The 17,516-nt window shown below is 42.0% G+C and overlaps 1 protein-coding gene across 1 annotated transcript; it reads left to right on the top strand.

Annotated features, from left to right (window-relative positions):
• The first annotated feature begins 3,909 nt into the window (after positions 1–3,909).
• LOC122128165 (melanoma-associated antigen 10-like) lies at positions 3,910–4,827 on the top strand. Its single transcript, XM_042702454.1, has one exon. The coding sequence runs from the start codon at positions 3,910–3,912 to the stop codon at positions 4,825–4,827; it is 918 nt and encodes a 305-aa protein (XP_042558388.1).
• The last annotated feature ends 12,689 nt before the right edge of the window (positions 4,828–17,516 follow it).

The raw sequence follows: 17,516 nt of genomic DNA on the forward strand, positions 1-17,516 counted from the left end.
GTCAGTAAAAGCCCCTAGTAAATGTGTTGTCTTATCTTTTCCATCATATATCTGCAAGATATATTTATAATCAAATTGTAAATATTCTTATCATAGTCAATACAGACCAATGTGTTCATATCCATGAGGAAGAGAAAATTATTAAATTGTTCCTAATGAATCATGTCAGCACATACTATTCAACAATTAAATTTATTTGTTTTACAAATATCAAGTTAATCAAGAATTCATTTGGATATTTTTTAATTATTAAAAATTTTAAATTTTATTAAAATTATTAAAATTTTTTAAGCTTATTAGATTCTAAAATATATTTCATTTAGGTTATATAACTTTGTTATTGTGTCAACAATAATTTTATGGAAGACAACTTAAGACTTAGAGTACCTATATTAATATTGGTTTCCAAGAATGGTTGATCAGTTCTCTGCAGCTTCCTCAGATCAGATCATTTGGGCCTTATGGGGTAATTTTACCCTTGTCACCTCTGCTCCATCCTGCAAATGAAGCTCAGAAGCAGCAAAAATTTTATTTACAAAACAATTTTGAAGAAGCACAGTGTCAAATGCCTATAGTTCCAGCTAATTAGGAGGATGATCAAAAAGGATTCCTTGAGTACAGATCAAGATCAAGATGACAATCAAGATCAAGATGATGATCAAGATCAGCCTCAAATCAAAATCAAATCAGTCTAAGCAATATCAGAAAACACCATCTCTTGTAAAGTAAAAACAGGTGCCAAACCAAAATTGGCCCATAGACTCTTATATCCATGTCTGATTTTAAGAAGTCATAGCATATTATTTCAACTAATAATAAATAGGCAATATTCATTATTTAAAAAATCTAATTCTACTAATCTCAGGCTCCTCAGAAGGTAGGATGCTACACATGAGCCTCTGATTCCAGATCTTCAACCACGCCTTATATATGTGGGAAACTTGCTAGTCATAGTAAGTCACAAAACTATTTTTTGTCTATTTTGAGGCTTGAAGTCAGGGCCTGGGCATTGTCTGTCAGTTCTTTCACTCAAGCACTCTACCACATTGAGCCACAGTGCCACTTCCAGTTTTCTGTGATTAATTGGATATAAGTGTCTCAGATTTTCCTGTCTGGGCTGGCTGTGAACTGCAATCATCAGCTCTCAGCAGCTGGTACCAAGCTCAGTCTGAAATTCTTAGGAGGGATTTAGACTCCAAGAGGTTCGGTAAGAGCAATGTTTAGAAGGTTAACAGGGGAAATACTACTATCAAGTGCAAAGGAGTTATCCCAATGTCAACCCCAACATTCCACCCCTCTCCTAGCCTCCTCTTCAGAATCCTGTGACCATGGAGACAGATTTGAACAATAACTTGGAGACGAGAGGCAATATGAGCTGGATTCAGGAGAGAGGAGAAGTTAATTGGCCAAAGCTCAGATTTAGGTATAGAATCATAAAATAAGCAAACACCATCATTCATTTGACACTCTCAGTCCTGAACCCTGGGGAGTGTCAAAACACCAGAGAACTCCCCCACCATTTATTCACATTAACCCTTACCAGTCCACCTAACCTTAAGTTTTCTCTCGGGTACTGTGAAAATAACAGCCTTAGTCTAGGGTCCTAGGATATAAGAGGTCTTTGGATAACTGAAGGGAAACAGAGAAAACTTCAATCTATTTTTGGGTCCCCTAAAGTCTATATTCACACTTTCTCTCAGCTATGCTTCTGAGGGCCTCTATGATGGTGAAGTATCTCCCTGTTCTTCACTTGCTCCTACCACATGGGACACTGAGGAAATCTTTGTTTGAAGCCATTGGTGTGCAGAGGGCAGGACTCTGTAGGGCCTATGTGAGCGGTTAACACACTCCCGGTGGACATGCATCTGACATTCACTTCCACCATGCAGTGATAAAGGAAATGAGAGCCTTGGCTGGTCAGGGACAAGACTGTTAAGGAAAGGACCTTAGACTCCAGGTTAAGGGAGACACAGAGCAAGTGTGCCCCTGCGGTCAGTCCAGGGAGGCCCTGTGATTTGTCACCTGGATAGTGATGTCATACTTAGCTTTCTAGGTCATAGAGAGGTAGGGATTAGATAGACAGACAAATCCTGAGTTTCATAGCCTGAGGGACCAGATGCTGACCGAAGTCTCAGGGTGAAGACTCAGGAGCAACTGGGATTCCCCTAGACACAATAAGACCTACTCATGCAGTGACCCAGTGGAAGCCTCACATCAGGTGATCGAACAACTGAGTCTACTTCTCAATCTAAGGGACAAGGTAAGTCCTGTAGAGAGTTAAGGTAAGATGTCAGGTAACACCAAGGAGGGGAAACTTGCCCTTATTTTCAGACTGAGTCCTGATCTTTCTCCAACTCTGTGGGAGGTGACTGGTATCATGAGAGGTGTGGGACTTCTGCCTGGATTACGGGGGATATTTTAGGTAGGAATGCAGGGATATTGCAGGTCGGATCAGAGGTAGACCTCCACTCCCTCGTCACCCTGGGGAGGCCCAGCACAGCATACCTAGATTCGGGGCACCTTCAATTTAGCCTCTTAGACTCATTTCCAGAGGAGTGGAACTTGGTCTGCAGAATATGTCCTCTGCCTAGTAGATGCCTTAGAGAAGACCAACAGATCCTATTCTAGTTTTAAGGAAACTTACATTGTAAGCCTATAGTGGCTCCAGACAGAACTGTGGGGAAGAAATGGTACTAGTGGTTTCTCATGATGGGCAGAACAAGGAAAATGATAGTCTTGGCTTGCAAGATGGACCTGGAGATTAACAGAGGGCAAAGACCCAGGCTGTGTGAAGAGTAATCATGAATACCTTGAGGGACCCCACACAAAAGAAAAGCCCTGGATCCTGCTCCCTCTATCAGCCTTGGGGAAATATCTGCTTGGGTGTACACATGAACTGTTTATATACTTCTGTCTCCCAGGAACCAAGAATCTGAGGCCCAGGACTGAGCAAATTCAACTGAACAATGTGGTCAGCAAGAGGGAGTTTCAAGAATCAATCTGGAGTTAAGGTGAGGACAGGTATAACCAACCCACTCATACACAGAGGACTCCAATACCATGCTTCCTTCCTTTACCTATGAGGAAACCCAGACATCATAGGTGCATTCATCTCCCCTTCAATCTTTAGGATTTCTCATAGAAATATGTTTTTGGCTTTGGGATTGTGGCCTTAGGTGCTCAGAGGGAAATTTCCCAACCTGGCATTTAACAAGGAAAACACTGAGCCACTCTTCCACCCATATGGTCCAGAGTGATTATGGTCACCTTTGTTTGTGTCACCAGTCACATGTGATGATCCTTTATTGCCTATTGCTCCATTATAAGAACATGGACACCAGTTTAGACATCTCCAGGGGAAAGTTGGAGATGTAGAATGAGTTCAGTAGAGGCTGCCTACATTGTACTCACTGTTAAGCCAGGAAGCCCCATGTTGTCCTTGCATGCTGTGGTCCAAGGGAGAGAGAGGTCTGACTCACTGCCTGCTGTACATACTCCAGGGACCAGGAGGTAAAAGTCTTGGCCTGAAGTAGTGCCCTCATAACCTAGCAGAAAATTCTCTGGTAGGGTTAGAATTTTAGATTGAGGTGCATATGATGAAATGGTACCATATGCTCCATCCATTCACCCCCCAACACAACTCCACAGCGCTCAGCACTACACACCCCACCAGCACCCCAGAGACTCAGACTCACTCAGCACCTTATGCCTAGTTGAGGCTTCAGGCAACACACACAAGAGGGGGACAGGAAGTTATGTGTCCCTAGAGCACCAAAGAGAGGACCAGGAGGAAGTCCTAAGGAAGCTGCCAAGAGGAACATTGTCAGCTGAAACTGCTTTCTCTCTCACAGGTGTAGGAGTCATCACTGAGCTGTTCTCCTCCCTTATTTGTTATTCACAAGGAAAGCCATGAAACCTTACACTCAGAAGACACATGCTTCTGAGCTTGAGAGAGACCCTCAGGCACAAAGTCAGGCAGTAGGCCTGGTGGGTGAGCCAGTGCCTCAGACTGTGGAGGCTTCTAATTCACTGATACCCTTTGCCCTAAGGGACATGTCAGAAGGTCTCCAGGGTGAGGTAGTTAGGGAGACTAATGAAGAAGAGCAGAGAGCCAGTGATCAGGCAAGGGAAGAACTGCCCCTCCACGACGAGAAGACCCTGCATTCGGTCATACGCAAAGAGGCAACATCATTGATACCATTTCTGCTATCTAAGTATTGGTCAAGCCAGACAGTTTCTCACATTGATATGCTGAGTCACATCAGGAGAGGTCACAGGCGTTACTTCCCTCAGATCTTTGAAAAAGCTTCTGTATTGATGCAACTCCTATTTGGCCTTGATATAAGAGAAGTAGACCCTATTCTCCACAAATATGTGCTATATGTAGCAGCTGGGATCACTTACAATGGTATACTTAGCGATGTGCGGGGTTTGCCCAAGTCAGGCATGCTGATAATCATCCTCTGTATCATCTTTATGGAAGGCAATCGTGCCACTGAGGATGACATCTGGCATGTGCTTAGTAACATGGAAGTGTATCCTGACAGAGAACACTTCATTTACGGAAACCCTAGGAAACTGCTTATGGAAGATTTTGTATGGGAGCAATACCTAGAATATCAGCAGGTTCCCGGCAGTGATCCCATCATCTATGAGTTTATGTGGGGCCCAAGAGCTTATGCAGAAACTACAAAAATGAAAGTCTTGGAACACTGGGCCAAATTCAGCAAAGTTGACCCTAGGTCTTTTGAATTTCTATATGAAGAAGCTTTACAAGAAGAACAGGGAGCAAGTGGCCATGCTATTGCTTCTTCAGTAGAAGAGTGACTCGTGCCAATTTTAAGAACACTTAGGAAATCAGTTCCACAGTAACATCCTAGTGGAATAGCCATTTCCTGGTTATGGTAAAAATTTCCAGCAGTGAAATAAATAACAATACAGAGAGTTCACTGTTAATACTTGTGTCACCCATTTTCTTTGTAACATCAAAAAATATATTGTCTTGATTTGGGTTGGCTGTGTATGTGATACAGGAAATGATATCTTAAAGGTAATTCACACCACTCAATGACCAATGTCTTCTGCAAACCTTTATTTTAGCATCTGTTCTTGGTAATATTTTTAGCACACAATATTGTAGGGTTTTAGGCAATAGCCTTACCAAGAAAATTTAGATGGAAATGAACTGCAGTTAATGGAAATAAGAGGTTTTTTTCTTTGCGTCTGATTTGTTTCCTTTTGTTTTGTTTGTTCATCTATCTTTGGGAGGGTGAGTGGTGGGCACAGTAAAGCCTGGGGAAAAAGGTGGAAAAAAGAAGCTATGGAACTCACTAGATTCTATTTTGATTGAAGGTAAAATTGTCTATGGGGGCAAGAGGGAAAATCTGGGAGAAGGAAGGGGTGATATTTTCCTAAAGGAAAGGTACTCTCTTTATCTGACATATAACTTTAACCCCTCTGTACATCACCTTAACAATAACAATAAAAATACATCAAAAAGAAGTTATGCTGGGTGACATTCGCTCATGCTTTTAATCCTACTCAGGAGGCTGAGCTATGAGGACAGAGATTTGAGCCCACCCCCATTAGGAAAGACCTTGAGATTCATATCTCCAATTAACCACCAAACACTGGAAAGTAGAGCTGCAGGTATAAAAGGTCAGGGATGGTGTCCAGGCCTTGAGTTCAAGCCCAGGACTGGCACATACAAAAATATAAAGTTCATTTATGGAAACCCTAAGAACAGAAAAATTGATGGAGCTTGTGTGGAAACAGCTAAATTGAGAATGACCAATAATATATCTTTTCTTCTATATACAGAATCTTCTCCCTCACCAATAAAACACATGGACAACCAGTGGCAAGCGATGACTAAACAATAGCACATTTGAGTATTATAAGAGGACACTATATGAGTATACGAAAATAGAATAACTAAGCTCAGTTTAAAAGAAATGTAAAAATTAAGAACAGTGATTTCAATGGGGAAGCAGCTGGTGGAGAGAAAAGGAACTAGGCTGTGACTCAAATTCTGGGATCTATCATTCTAGGATAATCTTCACAACCAGGTTTTGAAAAGTAACTGCTAATGGGGGAACTTTTCCTGAATTATGATGATTTGTTTTGGTTTCTTGTCCTCCTGAGGCTCCATGTCCTCTGATAGATCCTGGAGAAGAGTGATATGAACAGTATCCCCACGTGGAAAGTGCTGGGGTGAAATACCATTAGAAATGACTGCCTCTGCCCTTCACTACAGCTCCAGCACTCACAAGCATAACTCACTTTTTTCTCATTTAGAATTTTAGTTTATTTTATATTTTTTTATTGTAATGATACTGTACAGACGGGTTACAGTTACATGAGCAAGGTAATGAGTCCATTTCCTATGGAGCCTTGGTACCCCCTCCTTTGTTTTTCTCCTACCATCCCTTCCTTCCTCCACCTCCCCAACTGCTCCCTTCCCCCTCCACCCATCTTCCCCCCCCCCCCACAAAGTTGTAAAGTTCGTTTTCAACATAGCAACATCTCATTGTTACAATGGGTCAACCTGTATCCCTTCCCCTCCCCAAATTAGAAAAATGTATATACAAGGTGCAGGACACTGGAATCAAATACAGTGACCACAGGGGTTGTACCATGGGGGAAGACCATACAAAGAAACAAAAAAAAATCACATAGTACATTACAAGTACATTAAAAAGAACAACAAGAAAGATAAAATCTCTTGTGTCCCTATCTTGGGGTTCATTTCACTTAGCATCAGGTTATATGGTCATATGTGCATAGCTTTTGACCGTTTCTGCTTGTCTCACACATATACTAGTTATTGCAGATAATGAAAACCATGGGACCGATGTTTCTTTGAGTCTGGTTTACTTCACTTAAATTTTTCCAAGTCTTTCCATTTCCTAACAAATGGGATGGTGTCATTCTTTCTGTTGAAGTTTGCAGAGGAAGGCAGCGACACACACTGTTGCTACTCAAGTTAATTAGGAAAGGAGTGTGATGACCTTTATAGAGCTAGGCTCTCCCTGGCTGTATGTCTTGAGAGACACTGAGAAAGACCAGGCAGCTGCTCTGTGGTTTCCACATCAGCTTATTAGAGGGACATTTTCATACAGCAGTCATGGAACCTAAAAGGCAGTGCCTTGATTAAAGATACCATCACTGCTGCAATTAGAATTTGTGTCAATGAGTATAGAAGCTTGATCAGATTAGTGTGGCTCCTCTACACTAGAATCCTTTGTGAGAATCAAGGATATCCCAATACTGTAAACAAACAAAAAAAAAAAAACAAAACAATCATTGGGATTGGTGCATGGCTCAGCTGGTAGAGTAGAATCTGATGAGCAAAAGTGTCCAGTACTGAATTCAGGTCTTTTATTTAGACAAAAAAGGTATCCCCAATGCATGGTCCAGATAATATGCTATTCCTATCAATCCTATCAATCCAGGTTCATTCCTGGCAGTATTTCTTAGGAAGGGAGCACTTCTGACTGCCCTTTTAGTGTTGAGGTGAGTGTCACAGAGTTGGTGGCCTTTGCTTGTAAGATGGATCATCAGGTCAACAGAGGGAAATCATCTGAACCTCTTAAAGAGGGACTAGGTATACCTTGAGAATGTAGGAAAAGAAGGCCCTTGAGAAAACCTGCTTGAGTGGCCCCATGAACATCATGTTTCTATCGCCTAGTTCTCAGGGAGGTGACTCAAATAGTCCAACTGCTACCTTGTTTTCAGCCCTGTATTTGAAGACAGAAAGAATGAGAGTCAGAGAGATAGAGACAGAGACAGAGAAACAGAGACAGGAAGAGAGAGAGCCAGCTCTTTTGCCTAAAGGAGTGCCTAGTCAGTGAGAGCTGTGTTCTAACATCTGCAATTCTGCACAAGAGACAGTATAAGTCAGCCCGTTCTGGAGTTGAGACTGTGGGGTTGGAGAGAGTAAAGCCATCCACATGAAGAGGTTCTCCAAACATGCAGCTACCTCCCAATTATCAGACTGGCCACAGGGGCATTTTGTCAGGTGAACACCTTCATGCTTCAACCCCTCTTCAGCATCAGTGGATTATGGGTGTAATAGACTTGGTTCGAGTAGAAGACTGATTCTTTCATTGAGATGGAAAAACTCAATTTGGAATCAATGATGGGATCTTAAAGTGGATGGAGTTTCCCAAATCTGATTATTATTGTGGTATTTACCTGAGCTAGCCCCATACAGGTGAACTGGAGCATATATCCTTAATTTTATCCTTCAGGTCAAAAAGAAGAAAAAGTTTTCATTGGAGAGGACAGGCTCTAGATCTTTAGGGAAAGAGACCTTAAAACTTCAACATAAAGAATACACTAGTTGCCTGTGTCTCATACCTGTAATCCTAGATATTCAGGTGGCTAAGATCTGAGGATGGAGGTTTGAAGCCAGCCTAGGAATAAAAGTCTGGGAGATGCTTAGCTCCAATTAGCCCCAAAACAACTGGAAGCAGAACTTTGGACCCAGTGGTAGAGCAGTAGCCTTGATCAAAAACCTCCAGAACAATGTACAGGCCCAGAGTTCAAGTCACACCAAAAATTTAAAAAAAATACAGCACAGACCAGAAAAACTGTACTCTGGTGTGTTTCCAAGAAGGCCTTATGTCATGTGACCGGACGTGTGACTGGGTCTGGCAGGGCTTAAGGTTTGGGTAGAGGAAACTGCTTTTGAATACAACAGAGGTATCAGGCATGGTTGGAAGTCAAGGTGAGTACTGAGGGAGACAGAGGAAGCCAAGGAAGCTCAGACCTCCCATGATCTAACTCCTTTAGGGCCTCATGCAGATGACTAGGCAGCTGGTTCTGACTAATGCATCATTGTCTGAGAGGGAGGGGGAATTGGTGGAAAAGAGCACTACCTCAGCAGAGGGATGGGGCCCAGGTCTAGAGGGAGTCAGGTGAAATATGGAGCAACACTGAGGGGTCCAGCACCCAGTACAAATGGAGTTCAGCATTTCCTCTACTTTTCACATGGAGTCCCATTCCTTACTTCACTCTGAAATCTGGGGGAGGAGATTCAGGTTCTGAGAGGGGCAAGGTTGTGTCTAGAACAAAGGGTAGGACTCAGGGAGGAATGAGAGAGAGAGGATGCCTCCACATCCCAGCAGCCCTGAGAGGCCCAGGTCATATTGGCCTGATTCAAGTCATCTTTCTATGTATGTGGGGGTTGGGGGAAGTCATGGGTCTTGAACTCAGGGCCTGAGTGCTATCCTTGAGCTTTTGTGCTCAAGGTTAAGCACTCTACCACTTGAGCCACAGCTCCACTTCTGAACTTTTTTTATGGTCACGCCTTTTTTTAATTTTAATTTTTTATTGTGAACATACTGTACAGAGGGGTTACAATTACAGTTAACTACAGATGAGTCTCACAAACTTTTCTGCCCAAGCTAGCTTCGAACCAAGCTCCTCAGATCTCTGTCTCCTGAGTCGCTAGGATTATAGCTATCAGCCATGGGTTCCAGGATTCTTGTGATTTTAAGACTTGTCTCAGGATGGGGTGGATCTTGTTCTGTGGAGTGTGTTCTCTTCTGAGCATATCCCTTAGAGAGGTGTTAAGAGATTCCTAATGTAAAACAAGGGAAATCTGCCCCACTGTCAACCCAGAGTTGCTCCAGGTAGTGGTATGGCGAAGAGACCCTATCCATGGCTTGCTACTCATGATCTAAGTCATGGAGATGAGGTCAAGGAGATAAGAATCCACTTCATGGCTGAAAGTTGGTGACTCACAATGTAATCCTAGCTACTCAAGAGGCTGAGATCTGAGGATCATGGTTCAAAGTGAGCCTGGATAGGAAAGTCCATAAAATACTTATCTCCAATTTATCACCTGAAACTGGGAAGTGGATCTGTGGCTCAAAGTGGTAGAGTACTACGCTTGAGCGAATTAGTTCACAGACAGCACTGAGGCCTGGAATTCCCAAGGCTTACAACAAAAGAAAAATCCTCTTCATAGATGTCCCCATGAGTTGCAGCCTCACTTCCATCTTTCAGATGTCAGGAGGTGGGAACTAGGCCTGAGGAAAGATATCAGACTAAAGAGAAATATTTCCAGTCAATGGAGAGGTGAGGAAAGTATTAAATTATCAACCCAAACACAGCTCACTACAGTCCCCACCTGAACTTTCCGTTATGATTAAATCTAGGGACCACAAGGGAATCAGTACCCCTTTGCTCTTCACATTATAGACAGAAGCATGATTATGTATTTATAAAGGTGAGTTTAGTTCATCAGAGAACTCTCAACCTTGCATATATCAAGGTGAGGACCAACCTGTTCCTTCTCTATCCACACTGGCCACTTCCTGTCATGTCAAGACAGCAGCATCTCCACAACAATGGGTCCTGGGTCTCAAAACCTTATTCTGAGGTGTTTACAGGACAGGAACAAGGCTCTATGAGTAGAAGAAGCAATTTCTGATAGAGGAAATCCATCACACAAATAATTGCAGTACAGCAATAGAACCAGTGCTCCATGTATCGTTCCATCTCATGGGATGCTGGGAGAAATAGCCCTAGTGTGAGGTTCATAGAGGGGAAAGGTTCAATTTTCAGAGCAGTCCAATTGAAAGCAGAGGATGCACAGAAGAACTTCTCACTCATGAAGTGTTCCACTATTATTCTGCTTCACCCTTACTGTGATCCTCACAGAGGTGAGAGGCGGGGCTCTGAACAGGAGAGTGCTTTTTTGATTCAGATTTCTTAAAGTATGAGCAGTATTGTCATTGCTTCCAGGTAAGATTTATAAAGTTTCCCTAAAGAAGTAGGGACCCTCCACTTAGAGTTTTAGTCTCAGATGCTTGACTTCTGTTGTAAAATAAGATTTTCAAGGCTGGGAAGGTGGCTCAGTGGTAGAGTGCTTGCCTTGCATGTATGAAGCCCTGGGCTCGATTCCTCAGCACCACATAAACAGAAAAAGCTGGAAGTGGCACTGTGGCTCAAGTGGTAGAGTGCTAGCCTTGAGCTGAAGAGCTGAGGGACGGTGCCCAGGCCCAGAGTTCAGGCCCCACGACTGGCAAAAAGAAAAATATTTTCAAGATAAGTCATAATGGTCAGGAAACCTCACAGAGCTTTATTGAGAAAGCATGCAATCAGGCAAGCAGGCAACTAGAAAGGCAGAGGCACAATTTAACAGAGTGTGGGTTCTCAAAAGGGGACATTGTGAACCTTAAATTTCTCTTTATAAATTTTGTTCATAACAGAAGGATTGCAGTTTCATAAATCAGGTAATGAGCGTAATTTTTTTCTGAAGATGTCACCCCTTCACTTTCTTCCAGTTTTTCATACCCATTCTCATTCATATGTTGTAAAATTATTTTCTACATAGTACATAGTGGCCACCACGGCTGCATTTGTTCACCCTTTGTCCCTCATTTCTGTTCCCCTTTACCCTCCCAAAGACAGATAAACAAACAAGGCACAAAGGAAACAAAAACAGCAATAAAGAAAAACACCCTCTTATTTACGCTTATCTTAAGCTTTTTGATCGAAGGCAGAAGTTGACTTAAAGTTATTCTATGATAATGATTTTACTTTGTTCCCACACCTGGCACACATCATCTCTTTTACAGTTACACATTAATTGCTTGGGCTCAGGGTCTCTGATACTGATCTCCTCATTAAATTTTGATCATTATATTCAGGCATTTCTCCAAAAAGGGATGAATTCTGCCAAATGTCTTTTGGAAGACAGTTGTCCTTCCTTGAGATAAATATTTTATGCATGGAGAAGTCTTTTTCCAAGGATTTGCCTCCTCAAGTATTGCTCAAGTCTTTTCAAAAAGAAATAATGTCCTTGCTCTGTTTTCAGAGCACATTAATTACTTTGGGCGGACAGTAAGTTCAGCTGGAGAAGTTGCTCTTTTTCTTTCTTTTACCTTATAAGAATACTGCAGTTTGAAAAGGAGTGTAAGAGTTAAAGCAAAGAAGATAGTGCTTCTATGTTTCTAAATAGATTTTTGTTTCTGAATTTCTGGCTGTCGTTTACTACACATTTTCCCTAAGCTATCCTGCCTCATTCTTTTGAGATATTTTTTAAATTAAACATTGTTATTGTCATTATAAAAGTGATGTACAAAGTGATTGCTATTCCATGTCAAGTAAGGAGGACAATTCTTCTTTGACAATATCACCCTGTCGGTCATTCTAACACAGTTGTTCCCAACTATTCCCACTAAGTTGTATAGCTAATTTTCAATAGTGTAGACTGAGCATCACTGCAGTATTTGTTCACCCTTTGTCCCTCCATACTTTGAGATTCATAAAAGAAAAGTACCAGGGTCTGTAGGAGCCTGAAAGATGGCAGAGGATACACAAAGGAAATCCCTCCCCAGGCAGAAGCTCCTCAGCAATGCAGCTACACTTACCTTGTCAGCACAGCACCCAGAGCATCGAGTGAGCAGTCCTCAAACCATGCTCCACTCCTTCATTTCCCTTCAGATGTCTCTGGGAGTAATAAACTTCTTGAAGCTAGATGCTGGTGGCACAGGCCTATAACTTACCTACTAGTAAGGAGGCTTAGTATGAGACTTTAGGTTCCTAGCTAGTCTAGTCAGGGAAAGCTGTGAGACTCTCATCACCAATGATCCACTCAGAAAGTCAGAAAGCTCTAAGAGACAGAACTCAGGCCCAGAGTTCAAGCCCTAGTACCAGCACAAAACAAACAACTGTGGTGTTGAAGGCCAGAGGCTCTGACTCTGGATGGGGTCAAAGGGAGTAACAACTTGACTGAGGAATTCTTCATTAATTAAATGAATCCCAAACTTTTATCTTTAGCCTTGTTACCAGCACTATATAAGTGAACATCTAGTGAGACATTTGTCTCTGTCTGCATTAGATTATGCTAATGCAGCTTTGTTCTGAGCTCAGCAGGACCCTGAGCAGTGAGGCTTCAGCTGCATAAGTGGTGGGGGTGACATTCTGAGGGTGACCAGAGGATGCTTTCCTTAGATAGAAGGCCCTGAAATAATCCAGCAGAACCCCTGATACAGTTGATTGCCTCTGTTCTTTACCTCCTTCCTTCCTGGTTTTCAATTGCTTTGTTTGTTTCTGCCTCAGGGGCTAGGGAATTAACAACATTAACAATATAATATATATATATGTATATATTAAAGATACTGTACAGAGGAGTTACAGTTACATGAGCAAGGTAATGAGTCCATGTCCTTTCCAGCAATCCTGCTTTTAGGCATTTACCCAAATGATCACAAACAAGGCCATGCTAAAGCTACCAGCACAGTTATGTTTATCGCAGCATTATTCACCACAGCTAAGTTATGGAACCAACCCAGTGCCCCTCAGTAGATAAATGGATCAAGAAAATATTATATATATATATATATATATATATATATATATATATATAATGGAATTCTATGCCTCCATCAGAAAGAATGACACCACCCCATTTGTTAGGAAATGGAAAGACTTGGAAAAAATTATCTTAAGTGAAATAAGTCAGACTCAAAGAAACACAGGTCCCATGGGTTCCCTTATCTGCAATAACTAGTACATATCTAAGACAAGCAGAAGTCAAAAGCTATGTACATATGACCGTATAACCTGATGCTAAGAGAAATGAACCCCAAGAGGTTTTATCTTTCTTGCTGTTCTTTTTAATGTACTTGCAATGTACTATGTGATTTTTTTGTTTCTTTTTATGTTCTTCCCCCATATTACAAGTCCTGCTGTCACTGTATTTGATTCCAGTGTCCTGCATCTTGTATATACATTTTTCTAATTTGGAGAGGGGAAGGGAAATCACAAAATGCCAAAATAAAGATACAGGATGAATGACCCATTGTAACAATGACATGCACAAAACAGTATGCTGAAAAGGAACTTTACAACTTTGTGGTAGGGGGCAGGGGAGGATTTGGGGATGTGGGGAAGAAATGGATGGTAAGAGAAAAATAAAAGTGGGGTAAAGTTTTTGGACAAAAGAGTCCCAATCTCTGAGACAGGTCCTGGTGGGAGGAGGGGCTGCACAGCAAAAGCTGTATGAGCAGCTCCACAAATAATCTAACTGAAGCTCTGTTGTCAGCCCTGTCCACAGAGGCATCTAGTCAGGTGACCACTGTCTGCAGTCCTTCCTGCAGCCTCAGTGGATGATGAGAGTAAAGGCTGAGAGTAAAGGATGAGAGGAGGTCTGGGGGATAGGGTGGAGGCACTCTTGAAGTCACTGATACTACCCGAAGTGAGGCTGGAGGGTCCCTCAGAATCCTCATGTTTCTCTGTTTATCCTTGCTGAGCCAGACCTGAGGCCTTCTACCTGGTCTCTTAACTTTTACTTTAAGGTTAGAAAAGGTGAAAAGCCACACATTTGAGGGGAATGGTAAGGAATTACATTGTTAGGGAGAAGACCTTTCACTTACATTCCAGTCTTCTCAGGGAAAGCTGTCCCTGATATGTTTCCAGGGAGAAGTCATGCAGTGTGTCTGGGGAGGTGATGGCTCAAGTCAGCTTCTGAGTCTAAGAGATTGGACCCAGGATTAGGGAGGAGGAACAGGTCTTTCACTTAGTAGAGTGAGGAGCCAAGCTAGCCACTGCTGAATGTCAAGGTGAGGGTTTAGAAAGGATTGAGATTTTCCTGCATGTGTCCAGCTCTACAAATACTGTGATGCTGCTGGGGCTCCATACAGAGGGACAAAGCTGCTGCATTGTGACTTTAGCATCTGGATCTGACAGTGTTTAGGGACTTGGTTAAAAAAAAAAAAAAAGAGTACAGCTTCATCAGACAAGCAAATCAGGTCCTCTAGAAAGTCAAGGCTTTCCAAAGTGGTTGAACAAGTTTAAACTCCCACCAACAATGCAGTATGGTTTCCTTCTGGCCACATCCCCTCCAGCATCTGTTGTTAGAGTTTTTGATTATAGCCATTCTAACTGGGGTGAGGTGGAATCTCAATGTTGTTTTGATTTGCATTTCTTTTATGGCTAGAGAGTTTGAGCATTTCTTCATGTGTCTATTGGCCATTCTTATTTCCTCTTCAGAGAAGTTTCTCTGTAAGATTTTAGCTAACTTATTTATCGGGCAGTTGTTTCTTTGAGGATTTATTCTTGGGGGATTTAATTTTTTGAGGTCCAGGTATATTTTAGATATGAGACCCTTGTCCATTGTATGGCTAGTGAAGATCTTCTGCCAATCTGTGGGCTTTCTATTGATCTTGCTAGCTATGTCCTTTGTCATGCAGAAGCTCTGCAATTTCATGCAATCCCATTTGTCCAACCTTTCTTTGATTCGTTGTGTTTCTGAGTCTCTATTAAGAAAATTTCAGTCTGTGCCAAGGAGACCTAGGGTTTCTCCTATTCCGTCCTGTAATGTTTTCAGAGTGTCTGCTTTGACCCCTAGGTCTTTGATCCATTTGGAGTTGATTCTGGTGCAGGGTGATATATAAGGATCTAGCTTTAGTTTCCTAGAGGTGATTAACCAATTTTGCCAGAAGCTGTATTTCTTCCATTCTAGTTTTTTGGCTCCCTTGTTGAAGATTAGGTGGCTATAGGTCTGTGGGTTCATTTCTGGGTTTTCAATTCTATTTCATTGGTCCTGAGGTTTCTTTTTGTAATCAGTAGCAGGCTGTTTTGAATACTATGACTTTGTAGTACAGTTTGAAATTTGGTATTGATATTCCTCCATCACTGTTCTTTCTGTTAAGGATCATTTTTGCTATTCGGGATCTTTTATTGTTTCATATGAATTTTTGGATTGCCTCTTCTATTTCCTTGAAGAATGAGGTTGGAATATTGGTAGGTATCGAATTGAATTTGTAGATAGCCTTGGGAAGTATTGCCATTTTCATGATGTTGATCCTCCCAATCCAGGAGCAGTATGGAAGTTCCTCAAAAGACTCCACATTCATCTCCCCTATGACCCAGCAATCCCACTTTTGGGCATTTACCCAAATGATCACCAGCAAAGCCATACTAAAGCTACCAGCACAACTATGATTATTGCAGCATTATTTACCATAGCTAAGGTATGGAACCAACCCAGATGCCCTTCAGTAGATGAATGGATCAAGAAAATGTGGTATATATACACAATGGAATTCTATGCCTCTATGGGAAAGAATGACATCGCCCCATTTGTTAGGAAATGGAAAGACTTGGGAAAAATTATATTAAGTGAAGTAATCCAGGCCCAAAGAAACATAGGTCCCATAGTTTCCCTTATTTGCAATAACTAGTGTATGTCTGGAACAAGTAGAAAAGGTCAAAAGCTATGTACATATGACCAGATAAGATGAAGTTAAGTGAAATGAACCCCAAGACAAGGACACAAGTGGTTTTTTCTTTCTTGCTATTGTTTCTAACTTATTTATTAAGTTACCATGTGATTTTTTTGTTGCTTTGTATGTTCCTCCGTCACAGTATAACCCCTGTTTTCACTGTATTTGATGCTAGTATAATTTGGGATGGGAAGGAAAAAACCAAAATGTTTAAATAGTGATACGGGTTGACCCATTGTAACAATAAGATGCACAAGACACTATGTTGAAAAATGAACTTTACAATTTGGGAGTGGGAGGAGTGTAGTTGTGGAGGTGGGAGGGATGGGATGGTAGAGGAAAAACAAAGGAGAAACAACAATGCTTGATAAGAAATGTACTCATTACCTTGCTCATGTAACTAACCCCTCTGTACAGTATTTTCACAATAAAAAACTTATTTTAAAAAGTCAAGGCTAGGGGCTGGGAAGGTGGCTCAGTGGTAGAGCGCTTGCCTTGCATGCATGAGGGCCTGGGTTTGATTCCCCAGCACCACATAAGAAAAAAGAAAAAAAAAGCCAGAAGTGGCGCTGTGGCTCAAGTGGTAGAGCGCTAGCCTTGAGCTGAAGAGCTGAGGGACAGCGCCCAGGCCCAGAGTTCAAGCTCCACGACCGGACCAAAAAAAAAAAAAGTCAAGGCTAGCCGGGCGCTGGTGGTTCACACCTGTAATCCTAGCTACTGAGGAGGCTGAGATCTGAGGATCATGGTTCAAAGCCAGCCTAGGTAGAAAAGTCCGTGAGACTCTTATCTCCAATAAACCACTAGAAAACTGGAAGTAGTGCTGTGGCTCAAGCGGTAGAGAGCTCGCCTTGAACTGAAGAGCGCAGGGATAGCGCCCAAGCCCAGAGTTCAAGCCCTCGACTGACAAAAAAAAAAAAAAAAAAAAAAAAAATCAAGGCTAGCTATGAAACAGGACTGAGAGTCCCAAGACCAAGTAGAGATTGGGGTACTTTCCACTTTGAAATATTTCTCTTTTTTTTGTTTTAATCTGACTGTTTCTTATCTGCCACTTTTGCTCAATGTCTAGCACTATATCAACTGATCTATGCCTCTAACTCATCAATTTTGAAAACTGAGGGAGGTAGTTGAAGGGAAGAAAGAATCAGGTCCTGCTTGAATCAAGGGAGACACTCAGGTAGACAACAGGGACACTGTGCTCTGGGACAGAAAGCCACCTCCATTCTCCCTTATTCCTGGGAGACTCTGAGCGGTGGCTAGATTCAGTACATGTTC

Source organism: Dipodomys spectabilis, unplaced genomic scaffold, assembly GCF_019054845.1.
Source record: "Dipodomys spectabilis isolate Male_0828 unplaced genomic scaffold, ASM1905484v1 ptg000324l, whole genome shotgun sequence".
NCBI classification, from domain to species: domain Eukaryota; kingdom Metazoa; phylum Chordata; class Mammalia; order Rodentia; family Heteromyidae; genus Dipodomys; species Dipodomys spectabilis.